The following is an 18,843-nucleotide window of genomic DNA, read 5'->3' on the forward strand; positions in this document are numbered from 1 at the left end:
TTTTTTAAAAAGCTGAAAACAATGCCTGACACAAAGTAGGCCCTATATAAATGTATCTTCCCTCCTCTCCACTCCCACATCCCACCCACACAGAGAATACACTAAGATTAAGAAGGCTTGGGAAAGGCTTCTTACAGAAGATGGGATTTTATCTGTAGGTGGAGAGTAGAGAATTTCAAGTATCCAGAAAGAGTGAGTAAAAATTGGGGGTTTGGGGGCGCGGTTAGGAGATGAAGAGTCTCACCGTCATTTGAAAGAACAGCCAGGAGACCAATGTCTGTGCATCAAAGAGTACATGGTATTAAGATGTAAGCCCAGTAGGAGCAACAGGGGCCCAGGTTATGAAGGGCTTTGAACACCAAACAGAGGATTTTATATTTGATCCTAGAGGTGACACTGAGCCACTGGGGTTCATCCAGTGGAAGACAGGTTATCTGAGCTGAGAAATGATGTATAGGATTTCAACAGGTGAAAGAATTGTCATGAACAAAGCCATGGAACTTAGAAAATGTAGGGGACATGCTTGGAGAATGACATGTAGTCCAGTTTGAACACAAGGGAGTAGCATGCTTGCTACAAGGCTGGTACATTTTTTATAAATCCTCCAGAAAAATCTATTTGATTGACCTTAAACAGAGGTGTTTTGAATTTGCCTAGCTGAAGATGGAAAATGACAGCTTGCCAGAAGCCAGAGGACTGCTAAAATATACATAATATTAAAATTCAGCTTCTAAAAACTGCAAATCCCAAAATGCAGTGTTCTATAACTATCAAAGCAACATGAGAAGTATACTTTCTTCATATAACAATAGTAAGCGTTTTGCAAACTTCAAAGAACTTTATATAGACATTAATACTCTTCCCAGCACCTCCCAAAGTACTATAACCTCCTCTTACAGGTGGCAGCGGAATGCAAAAAGGTTAATTTGATTATCTGATTTAGGTTACAGAAGAAGGCTGTTATCAAGAACGAACTGACTCCCACAAGGAGTCTAGTCCCCAAACAATGTCCGGGAACTAAACATCTACGTTTTGTGATCAGTTTATTTTCAAAGAAAAAATGTATTAAGAATAGCCGTGAGTACTGACCTCTGAATCTGGTTCTTCAGATCCCACTGAATTTCAGGATTTGCCAAAAGAGACATTCCCCTGAAGACTGGTAGGTCTATTACTAGAAACAGGAGGCTTTTCAGTTAAAGAGGTAGTTTAAAAAAGAAAAAAGCATAAAATGAGGAAAGCAAAAGAGATTTAGAAAGCTGCATTCTAGAAAGATCAATTGCTAATCCCCAGAAAGCACCATAAGGAGGTTGCCTGTCAGAGTTGAGCCATCAAAAGTTATTCCCCACCAAACAATTCTCCCTAGAACAAAGGCATCCCTCAACATAAATTATGCCCTTTGGACCATATATGTAGGAATATCACTTATGTCCTATCATAGATCACATTCTTTTAAACTGTGTCAAAGACCTCCATACCAATTCAGGATGTGAGAATGGATATGCCACTAAAAAAGAAACCCCAGGTAACCATAAAAAAGAGTATCTATATCAGCATCACAGTTATTACCTAGCAAATTAATTCACAGCATGTCTACAGTGCAAAACTTCCTCCCTCTCTTTCCTCATTTTTCTCTTTGTATTTGTTTCTGATTCAGTTATCACTAAAATACACATTTTAATTGTATTGTGCAAGATTCAAACTTCCATTGCTTTGAACATTCAGGTAAACATTTCCACGAAACTTACCACAAATCCTTGCTGGAAATGGTATTTGTGTCTGACAATACCTCAGTATGTGGAATTTTTCAAAACTTAGAAATGACTTCCCATTGCAAACCTTCCCACTAAAAGAACTAAGATGAAGTGTATATTTCTCCTCTGTTTCAGCTTTCTAAATCTCTCTCCTCTCTGTGCTACCAAACAGCATACAAACCCAGCAGTAATCCTCAGTAATCACCATCATGCCACTGGTTTCTCTTTTCACCTTTTCAGTCAAGGACACCCAAGCACTAAGCTTAACTCCTGTCTCTTCTTCCCTCTTCCAAATATATAACCCATTTTTCTAATCTATTCTTTGGCTTTCTCTCTAACTACCTTGTCCTATTAAAAAATCTTGTCCTCACCTTCAAAGCTCTTTAGTGGGATTCCCAACCTGCCTCTCTTAGAATTTCAGGATCCTTTTCCTTTGGACTCCATTTATTCTCTCCTTCATTTCAGTCTCTCCTTTTCTATAGCTGTCAAATCCAGACAGCTATCTTCATCCAATACGTCAACTTTTTCTCCACCAAATTCCCTTTCAGGTCTTACTTTGTGAATATCTCCTGTGGCACCATACAAGTAAGAACGATGTTTGTGATCAAACCCCAAATCAGAGTGCAAAAGTTGCTCCCTAACAAAAAGGAAAGCAATCATGCCAGTGGGGTTAATTATACTGACCTGTTAGCAATACCCTGATTAAAAAACAAAACAAAACCCCAAACCCTTTGTTCTATGCCCAGAGATTGCATCCTTAATCTCAGTCTTGAAACTGTATGTCTTTTGGTTAAAAGGGGATACCAAGGTGAAAAAGCATGGGGATGATTCAGTGCCAGTTAAAACATGACTCAGAATCTATGGTGGGTCAACAGCACTAGTTTCATAATGAAAAGACTGAATATTTAAGCAATTTAATAGCTTACAATTACTTCAGAGTCACTGACCTGAATATAGTACTTAATGCACTAAGCAGCATTAATAAACTGAAAACTACAATATTAAATATGCCAAGCCAGGAGAGAAAGATACTAAGAACACTTTATGTTGGTTCACCAGCCTGATGTCATTAAAGAGGAGAGCAAGAAAATATATCCAAAGGTGACCTTAAAGAATGCATGTTGCTTCCAAAAATGTCTCAGGTATTCTAAACAATTATCTCAATACCACTGCATCCCCATTCTAACTGTCCCTGGGCTGTAGGAAGTCAACTAATTTCATGATGTTTTTCATTCAGAAAATGCTGTCTCAGTAGAATAATTTATTCATGTATAGTCATTGCTCCATTATCCATGCTCATGGAAGGCAGCAATACCCACTTTAAGAAACTTAGCAACGTAAGCTATGCAAATTCTCAGGTTTTCTGTAGGTGGGACATTTAAGTGGGACAACTACTTCAAGTTATAGCCAACAATGGCACAGGCTGAGCAGAGAATGGGTACAGGCTCAAAGTTGGCTGAGTGCATAGGGATCTGACAGACTCCAGTCTGTGGCCTGGAATAAAAGAACACAGAGATCATAATGAAAGTGAAGAAGTTTGGACTAGGAGATATCACATACAGTTTAGGTCAGGGGTAGAAAACCTAGCCTCAAGGCCACATGTGGCCTGTAGGTCCTTGGGTGTGGCCTTTTGACTGAGTCCAAGTTTTACAGAAGAAATCCTTTTATTAAGGGGATTTGTTCTGTGAAGTTTGGATTCAGTCAAAGGGCCACACTTGAGGTCCTAGAGGGTCACATGTGGCCTCGAGCCTGTAGGTTCACCACCCCTGGTTTAGGTCCTCTCCCCCAGTATAGAAATCACTAATTAAACCTTCTCTATCTCATACCTTTCCCCAAGGACCAGGATGATAATTATTTGTTTTGTTTTAAAATGCCTTCCTTTTCATTTCCTACTGTGCTAGCAGTAACTTCATGCAGGGCATAGAATACACAGAGATGCTGGGGAATGAAACACAGTAGGTGATAATGTCAACAAAAAATACGCAGGAAGATCTGCTAGTGATAAATCCCCAATGAACACTATATTTGTTGTTTATACAAATAAGTGATTAAGTTCCATTAATATATATGTATGCATATATATCATTATGTATACAGTAAATGTATTTTCACGGAAGCTAAATATAACCAAAAATATCAGGTACTTTACTCCTGTAATGCCCTTCAGTATATCCTGGCATATCCCAAGCTGAAAAGGCATAGAGGACAACTTAATCCACATACAGCTTTTCTGTACATCGTTGTTTGTGTTGTTCTCAAAAACAAACTCCAAAATCTAAACCAGTTTTAGAACATTTGCATGTTGTCTCCCCCCATTAGACTGTGAGATCCTTGAGAGGAAGTTCTGTATTTTGCCTTCCTTTGTATTCCCAGCACTATGCCTGGAACACAGTAGGTGCTTAATTGATGTTGTTGTAAATGTTTACTAAATGACAATGTTGAACAATTGAGATACAGTAATGGCCTAAATGCCTGTGACGTGCTGAATTTTTTGGCTAGAGCAGCTCTCAAATACCAATTATAAAGGTTTATACTGTATACTTATTACAAAATTTAGGAGAGAGAGGAGGAGGCTACATAGGGCACGAGAAACCCTTCAGCAAAAGAATAAACAAAAGCTACAACAGTTTTTTCCTCTGCTTACTGTTTTCCCTTGTCATTTTATTCACAACATTGAAACTGTTCAGACAAACCTGCAGTAAGATGAAATTGATAGATAATTTTACAAAATGAATCAGATGAATTTTTCAGAGGATTGAATGTTGACATATATTCCTGGGGCTAAAGAAATCCAGAAGTCAATTGTCTTCTAGTCTGAAACTACCTTGGGCAATTTAAATAAGGGGAAAAAAAATACATCTGCTCCATAAACAGGCAACATTACACTTTTTAAATTACCTGTATTTTAAGATTCTAAATCACCACCTATCACGTCAATGACAAAGTGAGGAATAAGGGTGCTCCTCTGTAGATCTTAAACAGGAGTATGTTAGTAATTGTTTAACAATGGGGTATGCAGTGGAAAAAAGTATGCAAGACATTTTAAGTTTTATCTATATTATAAACATTTTCTCCATCACTTTGTCTAGACAACCAACAAAACAAGAAATCAAGTCCTGTTTTGGTGTCTTTAACAGTTACCAAGACATAAATGCTCAGAATGAAAATCTAACAATCGATTTTTTAGGAGTCAGTTTGAACTAGCTCCAGCACATCGCTGATATAAACCACAATACTGATATTAACCTCAATCATCAAACAACATGATGTATGAGAAAGCATTTTGTAAAATGCAAACTATTCTATAGATTCACGGTATAATTATATTCACACTTAACTATAGTTTAAGTATTGTTTAATTTCTTGTTTAATTCCAGGTCATATTCTATTTCTATAATAAAAAAAAAAGGATGGGGGGAGTGTAGGGTGTGGAAGGGTGTATATTCAATAGTAAATCCTAGCTCATTTTAAAACAAGTTCATTTTACAGCTATCTAATGAAGCCTATTAACTCCTGGCAACCCCTGAAGTCAGGAGGACTTGGAAAGTCGTACCTGTGATACATACATACATACATACATACTAGCAGGGTGACCATGGCTAACCTTGTAGGGCCTCCAGGCAACTGTCTGAGAAGGAAGGGAAAGAAATAGTTTTTAGATAGCACTACTATGTGCCAGGTATTGTGCTAATAAAAAATTTACAAATATCATCTCATTTGATCCTCACAACAACCCTGGGAAGTAGGTGCTAGTATTTTCCCCTTTTACAGTCAAGGAAACTGAGGCAAGCAAAGATTAAGTGATTTGTCAAAGATTCCAAAGCTTTTAAGTGTCCAAGGCTGCATCTGAAGTCAGGACTTCCTGACTTCAGGCCCAGCACTCTATCCACTGTACCACCAGCTGCTTCTTATGAGAATAAGTGACAGAGGAATTGAGGTTCTTTTTTACTCACTTTGCTTCTTTTTACACAAACGATAGCACCAAAAACGGTGGGTTCCGTGACTGTGGAATAACATTCTCAAATAAGCTAGTTTCTGCACTGTCCATATCCAGCAACTTTACTAACCTGATAGTATTCTTGCTTTAACTAAAAGTAAAGACTTCGGCCTTCACATTAAGACACCAAACTAGTTTGACCATGTTTTCTTCAGAACCTAGGCTCCCAAGCTTGTTCCCAAATTAGCTAGTGACTAGAAATGATGAATAGGTAAGGTAATGTATATACAGAATTAATGACCATGTATTTGTGCTAAAATATTTCTTTGACTTACTTGAAGGCAAGGTACTAACAATTTTCACCAAGAAAACTGTTCACACTTTTCCCTAATTTTTTTTTTCTGTGTAAATGAGTAATGAAAAAGAGATGTTCCAAATTTCTGAATTGATAGGCCTTTGACTAGGTGGGAGTGACATGAAAACATTTCACCTTCACTAAATTATTAGCATATTTTTGATAAGCCTTCTGGAAGAGCCATTTCATAATGAACTCTACAGAAAAGTTAAATTGCTTTGATGGTATCATAAATTTTCAGCTGGAAGGGACTTTTGACGTCATCTAACTTTAACCCCCTAATTTTATAAAAGAGAAAGTAGGCCTACCTAGAAAGGTGGCAAAACTATGTACCCAGTCTCTCTGGGTAGTCAGTAGCATAGGCACTGTTCTTTCCACCCACTATGTAGATACAAGGGAACTTCTAGACCAAGTCCAATCTCCTCATTTTACAAATGAGGAAATAGTCATCTCTCTCACAAAACCAACTCCTCCTTCCAACATCACTATTTCTGAAAACAGTACTGTAATACAAGGTTCATTATTGAAACTCTAAGCTCTCATATACTGTGTTCAGTCTCGGAGGACTCTTAATAATTATCTCTTTGGCTCATGCCGTTGCCCTGGGACCTCTCTGAGAACATGGCTTATTTTGTCCTCTAATCATGCTTTCCTCTAAGAACAGAAGAATTTGACTCATCCATAATTTTATCCAGGTGCAACTGCAACCTTTTCCTCTAAGCCCAGTCCTTGACTTGGTCTAGGAATCTCTTGCCTCAGAACAGGAATTCCTTACTGTGCCACCGTCACTCCACCCAGGATCAATACCTCTGCCTGCCATCTTCCACTGCTGCTAGTCCTTGTGCTATCCTTTCCTTGAAGAAATGTCAAAATTCTGCCAGAATGGGCCAGACCAGGACAACAGGCCAGGCAACTGACACAGAAGGATAGGATACATGGGGCCCAAGTCCCAACTGGCAGGAAAGTGGGGAGCTCCCAAGTGCTTCTAAAGCCTGGGCTTGCTCCTAAGAGGCAAGAAACTGGCACAAGAAACCAAAGTTGGGGTCCTTTGTCGATGCTACAGATGTAAACTCCAGGTCAGGTTCTCTATACCTTTGCCAGGGAGTAGGACATCAGGGCTACTATGCAGAAGTGAGATGGGCTCCAGCAACTGAGAAATACACGAGAACGTGAATTGTGGTCCGATAGACTTGAGGAGTGATATGGAAGATATGACACAATAGGAGGCACAACCAAGACTCTATGGAGAAGAGATGTCTTGACTGAAGATCCACAAAGGGTATGTGCTGTAAATTGCTTAAATCAGAAAGGTTTCTAGGTAGGGTTGGCTCCCTGGTAGCCATTGTCTCCCCTGGGGTTTAACAGTTTTTTTTTTATTTGATGCAGCTGACCAGAAAATAAAGCTGCTCATTCTTTGAGCCTTTAAAACAAGACATTCAGAAGGAGAGTCACTGACTATACCAATGGTGTCAGACAGGAAATCACCAGATTGGGTGGGAGCATAGCGCTCTGAGAAGAGAGGTGGGTTTGGGATTACAAGAGCTAGGTTCTAATCTTGGTTCTGCACATCTTACCTTAGACACAGAATTTCACATCTTCCAAGCCTCAGCCTTCTCATCTGCAAAATGAAGGGGTTAGCCTAGAACTGCGGCTTCCATTGTAACTCTGTATCCCCGCTGCAGGGAAGAGCCATAAGCCAGAGAAGCAAAAAATCCCACTAAACCATCTCCCGGTCTTTTGTGTCAGAAGGAGACCTCTGAAACAGAGGCTGCATGTGGTAAGACTTCTTTTAGCTGGCATCATGTTAGATGGATTTAATGATCATTTAACTTGTGCGAACTACATAATAACATCATGTGTGCTGAGATTTACCACCTTAGTTAAATACACACATTTTATTACTTGCTTGGTAAACCTAAATAGGTTTATAATAATTTGTAGACAATTCCCATGCAATAACTATATTCTTAAATCTGAGGAGTTATTAAATGTTAATTATATTTAAAATTCCTGAGATTTAACAATGATGTAATATGTAGATATTTATCTTTTACTGTATATGCTATAATTATTAAACCTCAATGAATTTCTCTCTTGAACTTTGCCATCCTCTCTGCTAAATAGCTTCTCTGATTGAACCCTCCGCCTACAACCCAAGATGACTCTTCTTCACTTTTGACTCCTAATGACTCCCTCATACACCTCCCCACTTTTCCATCTTTACCCAAGATCTTGTCAATTTCTTCAAAGAGAAAATTGAAGCTGTGTGGTAAGTGTTCTCACCCATGCCTCCAGTCCTATCCTCCTTTACCCCATATTTGTTTTCAAATTAACAAGGAAAATGTTTACTCCATCAAATTCAATTCTATGCTAACAACTAGTCTTTTTCTCCTTCCTATACCACTATTTCTCTCATCACTTTTCTATTCATAGCCTTCAAAGGTTTATGTTATACATTCATTAATTACATTTTGGGGGTCCAGTTTTCCTTTCTAATTTTTGTCTATCTTTCTAAATTTTCCTACAAGATCTCTCAATATTCAGGGTGCCCCTTCACTATTTTTTCTGTTTTCTGAATGTTCTTTCTATACCTCGTTCCCACTACCCTCCCCAAAATCTGGTTTTTTCCAGGTCAAGTCAGTAAGTATTTATATGCTAAGCGCTGGGTGTACAAAGAAAGGCTAAAACGTGGTCCCTGGCCTCAAGGAGCTCAGAACCCTAATGAGGGAAATATAGCATGCCAACAGTGGTCTACAAGCAAGATACAGACAGGATAAAATACAGGAAATCTCAGAGGGAAAGCATAGCATTGAGGGGGACTGGGAAAGGCCACCAGCAAGAGAGAGTATAGCTGAAGAACCCAGGGGAGCCAGGAGGCAGAGACAAGAAGGGAGAACACCCCAGACAGGGGGAGAGCTAGAGAACCTGTCTCAAGTCAGGAGATGGTGTGTCTGGTTCAAGGAGTAGGAAAGATAACTGAGTCACTAGAACACAGAGTTCATGGAGGGAAGTAAAATGTAAGAAGACTTGTAAAGTTTTGGGAAGTGGGAAGGGGGCAGGTTATAAAAGGCTTTAAAAAAGCCTGTTTTTAAACCAGACAATTTTGCATTTGATCCTGGAGGTAACAGGGAGACACTGGAATTTATAAAAGAGTGATAGGGTCAGAGCTGTGTTTTACGAAGACCACTTTGATAGCTAAATGGAAAAAAGGCCCAGAGTGGGGAGAGACTTGAGACAGCAAGACCCCCCCCCCCCCCCCCACCAAGCTATGACAATAGACTAGGTATGAGTGATGAGGGCCCGCATGAGGATAGCACCAGTATTAGAAGAAAATAAGGGGGCTTATATGAGAGATACTGCAAAGGTAAAATCAACAGAACTAGGCAACAGATTGGATATAGGTGATGAGTGAATGAGAAGTCAATGATGACACCTCGGCCACAAGCCTGGATGACTGGGAAGATGATGGGGCCCTTAACAGTAATCAGGAAGTTGAGAAAATGGAAAGACTTAAGGTGAAAGATAATGAGTTCTTTTTTGAGCATGCTGAACTTAAGACATCTCAAGGATATTAAATTCAAGATTAACAATAAGCAGAGATGCCTTCTAACTTCTATTAAGATTAGAATTATATCTTTAGTTTCCTATAACTCTCTTTTCCTGTCATTTATTCATTCTAGCTTTCTTATTAGAAATAAGGGACAAGTAGGCAGCATAGTGGACAGAGCATTGGGCCCAGAGTCAGGAAAATTAGTTCAAATTCAACCTTACACACTTAATAGCTGTGTGACCTTGGGCAAGTCATTTCACCTCTATCTGCCTCAGGTTCCTCATTTATAAAATAAGGGTAATAATAGCACCCTCCTCACAGAATTGTTGTGAGGACTGTGATTTTATTTGTAAAGCATTTAGCACAGTGTTTGGCAATATAGTAGACACTTAATAAATGCTGATTTCCTTCCTTATTAATCCTATGACAAACTTTATCTCCTTTTATGCAAAATGAACAGCTTTATCTCCTCTGTACGCCTCAGAAAACTCTTTTGACATTTTCACATATGTTCAACTTCCTGGAGTGACTATCAGACTCTTTGACCTCCATTTGATCCAAATGTTTCAAATCTCAAAGTTAAATTTATCTGAACTTTAAATAAACTCATCTGCTCTCCTACTCCATTCAATAAACCATAACACATGACAAATGTCTCTGTCACCATATTTACTGACCTCCTTCATTTTCCTTGATGACACAAAATTTGACCCATAGTTTTTCATTCTCCTTGTCTTCTGCAATCATCCTCACAGACTACAACATTCACTAATAATGCTCATAGCTCTTTGAGCTTCTCCACTCCAAGATTCTCATCTCCACTTCATTCCAGCTCCCACAAGCATGGCCATACATTGAACTTTATCATCTATCATTCATAACAGAATGATATAACCAATAAGATCTCAAATTTAGATTACCTGGGAAAAAACATAAATCTGGTTACTTGGGAAACAGGGTGCTATGCAGAAATGGTTACTAAAGAACAAGGTGAGCATTCAATTAATAGCTGGGATACAAAAATCAAAGCAATACTAGCAGAAAAGCTGTTTTAATGCTTTACATTAAATTTTACAGATTTATTATTTATTATTATTATTTACAGATATATTCCTGCCTATACCTACAAGGGATAATTACGGCCCCAGCTAGAGCAGGAATCATTAACCTGGGGTCCACAGATACTCAAAGGGATTTGTGGATAGATTTTAGGGAGTCTATGAATTTGGATGGGAAAATTATATTTTTATTTCAACATGTTTCCTTTGTAGTTCTATGTATTTAATTTTATTAATTTTAATTAATTAAATGAATTAATTTTATACATTTAACAAGATTATTCTGAGACGGTTCCTCACAGGCTCTATCAGACTGCCAAAGGGGTCCACGACAGAAAAAAGTTAAGAACTCCTGGCCTAGAGAGACATAAGGACAGCAGACCAGCTTCATCTTCAGATGTTCTCTTGCTTGTGACGCTCACCATGTCTGGAAAGTCCTCCTTTCCGTTTATGCCCACCCAAACGCTCCATCCTTCAGAATGAAATTTAAATACGCCTCTTCCACAAACTTTCCCTAATCATCTCTGCCCCAAGGGATCTCTCACTGTCCTCAATGGCTACAGTTCTTTGTACCACTCTCAGGGCATTTTATAGATATTGCATTATCAATCCTTATGTTCCCCATATTAAATTTTAATCTCCTTGAAGACAAGGAATAATCATCTTTCATTACCTTTGTATCCTTGAGAACACTTAGCTTATTGTCCTGTACATAGTAGGATGAATGAAGGATCCTTACCTTTAATAATCATGAAGATAACCTATACTTTTCAGAAATTAAAATCCTTCCTAGAATTCTAAAATACTTTTTTTTAACTTCTTTCCCTCACCTACTTTATCCTTGTGTAATTTTGTCCACTGCTCAATTATATCATTCACTCATCTCCCTCCTCAACCCTCTTCTCACCACAACAAACATTAGGTATTCCACTATATCCATTAAGGCAACCACTGCGTAGGCAATGTTCACCAACACATCTTGAACACTGAATACAAAAAGAAGGAATTTCAATCTAAATGAGAAAGACTGGGCAAACAAACTGGAAAGAGAGCATCAAAAATTCATAAACAAATATGTTTAAATTCTTTAATAATCAAAGAAATGCAAATCAGGACAACTTCAGGATGTCTTGTTAACACATTTAAACTGGAAAAAATAGCAAAAGAAAAAATAAAAGTCGACATTAGTAGAACTATAGAGAAAGAAGAAATCTATTATATCATGGTTGAGACTATAGAGTAGAACAGTTGTTTTAGAAAGCAAAATGGCAAGAGACAAGTTACACAAAAGTGATAATCCCCACTGACTCAGAGTAATCCCCTTGCTAGAACTTTTTTCCAAAAAATTTCATTAAAACAAAAGGGGAAAAAAAGATTCATCTGTACAAAAAAATATTTACAGTAGTTTTATTTGTAATAGCCACAAAAAAAGAAACTACATGAACAATAAATTACAGTATGCTGATGTTATGAAATAAATCGTGTAAATGTGACAAAAATAAAAACTAGAAAATATGGAAAAACTAGAAGATCAAAAAGACAAGAATATATATACAGTATACATCTTGACAAAAAAGATTTAAAAAAAAGAAAGAAACTCAAAGATAACAGAACTTCAAAATTACAGACATGGAATTGGAATAGCACACAAATCAAATAATTGCTTCATGTTTTTATTTTGTTAAAATGTGTATGATTTTCTTCTATTTAATCAAAATGTAAGTAATGCAAATTTAGGATTTTAATTGGAGGTTTGCTCTATATTTGGTTTGAATATCTCCATGGTAATATTTATTAATGCATGGTAATACTAAAAATGGTTAATATAAATAGACAGCTTTTTTCTTTGAACATGGCTAATGCAGAAAATTATTTTCCATATCCATTCACCTCTGTAAAGGTTTTTATTTTTCTTGTTTTCTCAATGGGTAGGGAAGGGTAAGAGAAAGGGAGAAAATTTGGAACAAAAAATAAAACTAAATTTAAAAAAAGAAAAAGAAATAGTGCTCAGACATACATGAGTACAACAAGACACATAAGCACAATTTCATATCTCATCAGATTTCCATGGGCAGTTGCGCTTCTACTCTGTCAAATCAATGGGCCTTAGTTTTGTGAGTTTCCCTACCTTCCTAGTGATTATTCTTCCTAATATATGGGATGACCTAATTCTTCCTTAGCAGGGGTACTGAGATAGTGTCAGCTCCATGGATGTATAGATAGAACTGTACCTGTATAATTCCACAACACAAGAGTTGACGTGTAGTTACATGTAAACGATGAAACCAATTGTACTCGGGCCTAAGATGCTTTGGTATTAAGGACACTGTTCATATTTAAATGGTATCAGAACAAACAGGATGCTGCATGTAGAGTGAAACTTCTCCAGCCCTTACCTAAAGAGATAAGGGCTGAAGTCATAAACATCATTCATATTTTAAAAATAAAAGCAGGCTCCATTTCAGAGACTTGTATCTATATGGAATCTTTCCAAGAATGAAACTGGAAAGAAAAGTGATTTGCCCCAATTGGGTCTGACATTAATCACCCACAATGATGACCACAATAAGAGAACAGCAGATTTAATATTTATTCAATGAGGAATAAGAAAACGGAGAGAAATTAAAACATTGTTTAGCACTATTGGCAGAAAGATCCAAGTCCCCATAAAAAAAAAAAAATCCCCCAAAGTGTACCAGCTCAGCCACTGGACAGCTTAGAATTGTTTGAAGGATAATGATGGCCATAATCATTGCAACTTAATACTTAATCTTCCCTCACAGGGACGTTGTGAGGACTAATGAGTTAATGTTAATAATGTGCTTTGAGATCCCTGATGAAAGGTCCTGTAAAAGTACAGAATGTTATTATAATGATTGTTGTTTATTTATTTAGATCACTCCTCCAGAAAGGCTCGCTCCAGGTATGTTGCCCCACTGTTTTCTATGACGAAACCTAGCCTTAAAAATGATAATAACCAACACTTAAAGAGAACTTCAAGGTTTATAAAACACTACAAATACTGTCGCATTTAAACCTCGCAACAGCCCTATAAGGTAGGTGCTATTATTTTCTCCATTTTACAAATGAGGAAACTGGGTCTTAGAGAATTTAAGTAATTTGCCTAGAGATGAAAAAGCTCGGCAGAACAAAAACTCTGCACTTCCTAAGCCCAAATCCTGCACTCTATCCACTGACCCAGCTGTCTCCCTCTACAGCAGGGATTCTTAACCCTTTTTAATTTCATGGACTGCTTTGGCAGTCTGGTGAAGGCAGTCTTGAGTTATGTTTCTAAATACAAATAAAACATATAGATTACAAAGGAAAAACTATTATATTGAAATATAGTTATCAAAAGATTTCTTAAAACAAGTTCATAACCCCAGCTAACTAAAACCTTGCTCTAAAACTTAAAAGCATACATGACAAATTCATACAAAAAGAAATCTATTGCAATGTCATTGAGACAGGCAGGAATCCTTCACTCGCACAAATATGTCCAAATAGGGCTTAGCTGTCTAATGTAATAGGAAACAGAGCTCCTGTAATATCTTACTTCCATTTTAGGGCCTTTATCTTACTTGAGTTTTATGTCTAACTAATTTTCTAAACAATGTTTTAATTTCTTCCTTTTTTCTTATTTCTCAATGAATAAATATTAAATATGTTATTCTCTTAATAGGATCATGAAGAATGATAAATGGGTAATGTCTACTTGGGGCAAATCACTTTTATTTCTAGTTTCCTAAAGGACATGGGGAAGAGTGGATGGGGCATTTCTATCATCTAAAAAAAATTATACGCCAAGGGAACTATTATCACAAAATAAAGAATAAAAGACCCAGAGTTATGCGTATATATAGACACACACATACAGAGAAACAGTTTAGTCATATAAAGAGGTCATTGCATCTTAAGGTCACAGTATATAGAGCTATATGGAACATTAGAGATCACCTAGTCCAATCACCTTATTTTTCATATGAGGAAACTAAGGTATAGACCTGTAGCTTAAGACTGAATTAACCAAGGTCAGAGAAGTAGCAAATATCATTCAGGACTCAAAGGCAGGTATAACCACTCATTTTAAAGATGGGGCCTCTATGAGGACTAAGTAACTTACCCAGTCTTGTAACAAATCAGTGAAAAGATAGTCATTAGGTACTATCTAAGGTTTTGGTAATGTAACATTCTACGAGAACATGGGATCCTCAGTTTTACAGCTGGAAGGGACCTCTGGGACCATCTAGTCCAAGGGTGGGGAAACTGGCCTCGAGGCCACATGTGGCCTTCTAGATCCTTAACCGTGGCCTTTTGACTGAATCTAAGTTGGATTTAGTCAAAAGCCCAAATTTTCCAGCAGGTTCCCCACCCTGATCTAGTCTAACCCCCTCCCTTTTACAAATAAGGAGGTTAAGGACTTAGTCCATCATCTCTGGGTTGGAGTTCTATAAGAGAGAGACTTCCTTAGGATCAAAAGTAAAAGAAAAAAGGAGATGAGACTGCGGCAGCCCACTAAAACACAGTGGTATCTTGGGGCTAAGCAGGGAAAGAATTATGGAGGAGAATGGGGGTAGGGAGATAAAAGAGCACAAAGGAAACCCTCTGCACACACCAGAAAGCATAATTTTAGAAGAGGACACAGACTGCTTTGACAAATAAGTTACAATAAGGAAGACTGTCACCCAGCCCTATCTTCTGTTCTCTGCATTAGGAAGCTTTGTGGAGCTCCCAAACGTTAAAAAGGTGAACTCTAAGCACCTCGGTACCACCGGATCACGGGCTCCCGGAGGGCAGGCCCGTCCTTCGCCTCTGTCTGTGTTCTCAGTGCTTGGCCCAGTGACTGGCACAGAATCTGCGCTAATAAAGGGTTCATAACTAACCAGCATTAGGAGCAGGTGAGGCGCCCTGGACAAAAAGGCGGCTCCACATAAAATCCCAAGGCGCTGAGTTAAAAACCTTCGTGTCCCCGTGCCTCGAATACAGTAGGAACTAGACGGACCCCCCCAAGTCATCCTTTCGTTTCAGCGGTGTGCCCCAGATCACACGGATGGGAAGGCTCTCCAGCCAAACGCCCTGACTCACCAACACAACCAGGAGGCCCCGCCGAACTCAGAGGAGCGCGGACCTGGGCCTCAGAGCTCCTCGGCACCAACTTCATTTCCCTGATAACCCAGTCAGTTATTAAGAAGCGGCAGGATTTGAACTCGGGTCCTGGCACTCTGGGAGTAAGCAGTCCCACACTACCTGACCCACGACACACCCAGTTACATTCATGGGATCACATGATCTTGGGGTTGAAAGGGGCCTCTGGGCTCATTTTACAGAGGAGGAAACTGAGGCACGGCGTGGCTGAGCGGGGCGCCCAAAAGCACCAGGTCGGAGGCAGGGCGGGGAGCCGGAGGAGGGAGCCGAGGCCCTTACACTGAGCACGTCCCCGGCCTCCTGCCAGGATGCAGGCCGCGCAGGTGCGTTCCACTCCGGGGGGGTTCACCGCGCTCCTCTTTATCACGATTCAGCCTCTTCACACAGGGCGAAATGATTAGAAAACAAACAAAAAAAAAGCAGCGGGTACTCCCGCGAGACACTGCGAGGAAGCCTCGCTTTGGACTTGCCCCGGGCGGGGGAGGGAGAAGCGAGGGGGCGCGCATCCAGCCTCTTTCTCGTTTTTTTGTAGCTTTTTTTATTTTTTTGCCGCGCCGCCCCGCCCCCTCTGCCCTCGGCCTCAGAGTCTTCTCCTCGAGCCCCCTCCTCACCTCACGCAAAAACGCCAGGGCGTGCACGTTCCCGGGCCTTGCGTGGGCGCGCTGCCAGTCGGGGACTGACTGAGAGGGGCCGAGCAGCGTCGGTCCGTCTGTCCGAGGCTTGCGTGAGAGAGCCAGCCACCCCGAGCCATCCGGCTGTTGCGGTGCCGAAGGAAGCTTCTTGGGCCCCCGGGGTTCGTTCCGCGCGGGGATCGGTATGTCGCAGAAAAAGAAAGGCCGAGGCCTTCCCCGCGCTAGCGGCGGCGGCGGCGACGACGGCGGCGGCGCCAGCGCCAGCTGCAGCGACCCGAGCGGCCGCCGCGATGCGAGCGACGGCCCCAGCACCAGCGGCGGCGGCCTCGGCTTCAGCCAGGCCCAAGTCCAGGCGCTGGCCCAGGCCCTGGCCCAGGCGGGCCCGTCGCGGGTAGACGATGACGTCATGGAGGAGGCGGAGTGCGAGGAGCCCGGGCCCACGGCCACCCCGCCGATGCCCTCCACCTCGTCGTCGTCGTCGTCGTCGTCGTCCTCCCAGGCCCAGAAGAAGCCGGCCAAGCGCACCGAGGCCCAGATCCAGCAGAAGGTGAACGAGCTGGTGCAGTTCCTGCTGGTGAAGGACCAGAAGAAAGTGCCCATCCGCCGGGCCGACATGGTGAAGACCATCCTGCAGGACTACAAGGACCTGGCCTCGGTGATCATCGAGCGCGCGGGCCGCACGCTGGAGGAGGTGTTCGGCCTGCAGCTCAAGGAGATCGACCAGAAGAACCATGCCTACATCCTCATCAACAAGCTGGAGCGCCTGGAGGGCGACGGCATGAAGAACGACGAAGGCGTGGCCAAGATGGGCCTGCTCATGGTCATCCTGAGCCTCATCTTCATGAAGGGCAACTCGGCCCGGGAGTCCCTGGTCTGGGAGGTGCTCAAGAAGCTGCGGGTGGACCCGGAGAAGAGGCACAACACCTTCGGGGACGTGAAGAAGCTGGTCACGGAGGAGTTTGTTCGCCAGAAGTACTTGGAGTACAACCGAGTCCCCCACACCGACCCTCCCGAGTACGAGTTCCTCTGGGGACCCAGAGCTGCCCACGAGACCAGCAAGATGCAAGTGCTTCGCTTTGTGGCAAAGATCCAGAATCGGGAGCCTTCCAGCTGGGTGTCCCAGTATAACGAAGCCCTCCAAGATGAAATGGCATCAGCTTCTGCCTCTACTTCATCTGGCAACTAAATCACCCAGGCCAGTGTCAGGTACCAGCAAGCATTTTATAGGCTGGTATCAAGAAAGCAGAAATTCCCCAAGTTTTGATAGCATATTTGCATGTGAACCACAGGCTCCCTTTTACTCTCTCTCCATGGTCCAACATGATTCAACATTCTCCCTCTTGTCTGCACCTGATCCAGGGACTCTGTGACAGACCTTCCTGAATGGAACCACTACTTCCTCTTTCAGATTGGCTAAAGACTTTAATACAAACCCATTGCTTCAAGGACCTGTCCTCCCTTAGACCTGGGTGAGCTTTCCTAGCCTTGAACCCCTCCGTGGACAGGAGTATTAGACTCTCCGATGTGCAGAGCCTGTGTTTTCAGTTTTTATTTTTCAGTTAATAAATTTCATCTGCATTCACCCTGTGTCTGGATGTCCTTATGTGCTGGGCTACCCTAGGGATTTCTTGGGGAGAAGGGAGGAGTGTCTATGGCTTGGGTATAAGGTACCCCAGGAAAATAGGATGTTTTGCTTTGATCCTGGTGTATGAGTGGTGCAAGTCCCATAGCTGAGAGCCATGTTTGCTGAAGGATCTAGGGGTATTTGTGAAGGTTGCCAAAAAAAGATTGTCTTTACCTGGATGGGGGGAGGATAGTGCTGGGTATTGTATCCTGTGAATGGACCCCCTGCTGCTCCCCCAGTGCCTGTGGTTTAAGATTTTGGCACTAGCCAAAGGTCTGTGAATCATGGGAGAAAGCCATGATGGCTTAACCCTGGTTACAATTCTGTTGCCTACCCTTTAGTTTCTAGTGTGGTAAAAAAAAGGTAAAAAAAAAAAAAACTTTTTTGAGAGTCCATGACCAAAGGTGTTCATCATTGCTTAGGGGCAAAAGACCTGACTAAATTAATATAACCAGCAAACACTTACACATTATGTAATCATAGAAATGTAAGGATATCTCTCTTCTTATGTAACGTATATTCTATGTATATCTGTATGTGAAGATAGATAGCACTTAGCAGTTGCCACCAAGAAAATGGAAATGACAAAGGAGAAAGGAAAGAAAATAATGATTTGTCCAACATTATACAGTTAAGAAAAGAATTAGGATCAGACCCAGGTCTTATTCAAAAACCAGTGTTGCTTTCTCCTAAACCACAATACCATTAGAACAGGTCTTCTGCCTCCCTGATCTAAATCTTCGTTTCCTTATGGTTGGATTACTATAAGACTCCTGGCTGGCCTCCCTATC

At 40.8% G+C, this 18,843-nt stretch overlaps 1 protein-coding gene across 1 annotated transcript; it reads left to right on the top strand.

Annotated features, from left to right (window-relative positions):
- The first annotated feature begins 16,253 nt into the window (after window positions 1–16,253).
- LOC140533537 (non-structural maintenance of chromosomes element 3 homolog) lies at window positions 16,254–18,010 on the top strand. The gene has a single exon (XM_072653397.1). The coding sequence runs from the start codon at window positions 16,613–16,615 to the stop codon at window positions 17,612–17,614; it is 1,002 nt and encodes a 333-aa protein (XP_072509498.1). The 5' UTR covers window positions 16,254–16,612; the 3' UTR covers window positions 17,615–18,010.
- The last annotated feature ends 833 nt before the right edge of the window (window positions 18,011–18,843 follow it).

This window comes from Notamacropus eugenii, chromosome 3 (genome assembly GCF_028372415.1).
Source record: "Notamacropus eugenii isolate mMacEug1 chromosome 3, mMacEug1.pri_v2, whole genome shotgun sequence".
NCBI lineage: Eukaryota > Metazoa > Chordata > Mammalia > Diprotodontia > Macropodidae > Notamacropus > Notamacropus eugenii.

What these genes read in the sequence shown, in the direction of transcription:
- LOC140533537 (XM_072653397.1), top strand. Translation starts at nt 16,613, where the DNA reads ATGTCGCAGAAAAAGAAAGGCCGAGGCCTTCCCCGCGCTAGCGGCGGC.